At 39.8% G+C, this 1,948-nt stretch overlaps 1 protein-coding gene across 1 annotated transcript; it reads left to right on the top strand.

The window, feature by feature from the left end:
- The first annotated feature begins 262 nt into the window (after positions 1–262).
- LOC132286358 ((-)-isopiperitenol/(-)-carveol dehydrogenase, mitochondrial-like) lies at positions 263–1,326 on the top strand. Its single transcript, XM_059788685.1, has one exon. The coding sequence runs from the start codon at positions 340–342 to the stop codon at positions 1,117–1,119; it is 780 nt and encodes a 259-aa protein (XP_059644668.1). The 5' UTR covers positions 263–339; the 3' UTR covers positions 1,120–1,326.
- Positions 1,327–1,948: the final 622 nt, after the last annotated feature.

The raw sequence follows: 1,948 nt of genomic DNA, 5'->3' as shown, positions 1-1,948 counted from the left end.
ATAATTAAAAATTCATGCATTAGGCTACGATTAAAATTAATAATATTAGACTACAAAAAGCTCTGAAATGCAACAGAAATGATTGAATTTAAACATTTGCAAAATATTAGGTTTAAATGCAATCCCATCACCCAAATAAAATAATGTTATTTAAGTCATAAACTCCTTTCAAAGTTGTCTTATTACATTTGTTTGGTAAAAAAAAATAAAAAATAAATAAAAATAAAAACAAAAACAGTGAATTCTATTTGTCTCTTAATGTAAGAAAGTTGAAAGAAGTAAAGAAAGAACAAATAAAGGCTACACTTGATGAACGACTTGTGAGTGGGTCACCGAAAGATGACGGAAATGGCAATAATGAAGAAACTAGAGGGCAAAGTAGCCATAATCACCGGCGGGGCGAGCGGCATCGGCGAGGAAACAGCGCGTCTTTTTGCGGATCACGGTGCACGCGCGGTTGTGATTGCCGACATCCAAGACGAGCTAGGCCAGCGTGTGGCGGAGTCCATCGGTCCAAAATGCACCTACGTTCACTGCGACGTAACTGACGAAGATCAGGTCAAAGACATCGTGGAATCAACGGTCCGGATTCACGGCCAGCTCGACATCATGTTCAGCAACGCAGGCATCATCAGTCCCTCGGATCAGCTGATTCTCGATCTCGACTTCTCCCAGTTCGACCGCCTCTTCGCCATCAACGTCCGCGGCCTGGCCGCGTGCGTGAAGCAGGCGGCGCGTGCAATGGTGGAGCGGCGCGTGAGGGGCAGCATCGTCTGCACAGCGAGCGTGGCCGGCAGGAAAGGGGGGCGGAGGCGGACCGACTACCACATGTCGAAGCACGCGGTGATTGGGCTGGTCCGATCAGCGAGCCGGCAGCTCGGTGAGCACGGGATTAGGGTGAACAGTGTGTCGCCGTATGCGGTGGCGACGCCGATGATGTGCAAGGCGCATGAGAAGGAGGCGGAGGAGGTGGAGAAAACTTATGAGCCTTTTACGAGCTTGCAAGGGATTGTATTGAAAGTGAAACATGTTGCTGATGCTGTGTTGTTCCTTGCCTCCGATGACGCCGCATTCATTTCCGGGCACGACCTCGTCGTTGACGGCGGATTCACTTCTTGACGACCACCTTTCATATTCAAGTGGGTTGTTGGTTAGTTATTAAAAATATTCGACTAAATGAAAGTAGTCGATAGACATATTTATATGATAAATTTTAGATGTGTTGGTTTAATAGATCAAATGAGTCACAACTTATTCGATGATGATAAATTTTCAGTTTAAGAGAGCATTGTATGGTTTAATTCTAATGGTTCATTAATCTTTAAATTTCAGCAGGTTGGCTAATTGAGACATGCACTTAGTAAGACACTTATTTTGAGAGTTAATGTTAATGTGAAATTATAAACATATACAAAAGAAATTTGCAATTCAAAAATTTTATTATTTTTTATATCTAAAATCGAATAATTTAGATGGAGAATGATAGAGAGTATCACAAGGGCCATAAAGAGAGAATAGATGGAGGACACAGAATATCAAAAAATAAAATAAAATAAAATAAAAAATAAAAAAAACAAACAAACAGATAAGAATTTTATATATATATATATACTCTAACTGATTCACCACCATTTCTTCGCAACGGAATTGCTGTACCATTTGAGTTAGGAATTGAAAAATAGCTATGAGCTACCATTTGAGTTAGGAATTGAAAAATAGCTATGAGCTACTGTTACAAGGGGACGTTTTAGGTTGTTAGTTTCATTTAATAGTTTAAAATTTTTAATTAGATAATAAAAAATTCATTTATTATAGTTGATATGAGAGTCAAACTCATTCCTTGATTTGGTGTCACGCTAAGTGTCATATCCGAAGAGATTAGGTTTAGGTAACTCAAGTAGATAAGGTGATTCGACCGCTGTAAGAGAATGTTATAAGAAAACTTGTC

Source organism: Cornus florida, unplaced genomic scaffold (genome assembly GCF_030987335.1).
Source record: "Cornus florida cultivar Cherokee Brave unplaced genomic scaffold, ASM3098733v1 CherokeeBrave_3.0.0_Hap2_Chr11, whole genome shotgun sequence".
Lineage (NCBI taxonomy): Eukaryota > Viridiplantae > Streptophyta > Magnoliopsida > Cornales > Cornaceae > Cornus > Cornus florida.
The sequence above is the reverse complement of the archived record's forward strand: the minus strand, read 5'-3'. Positions and strand labels throughout refer to the sequence as shown.

Coding starts and splice junctions, on each gene's coding strand:
- LOC132286358 (XM_059788685.1), top strand. CDS start 340: ATGACGGAAATGGCAATAATGAAGAAACTAGAGGGCAAAGTAGCCATA.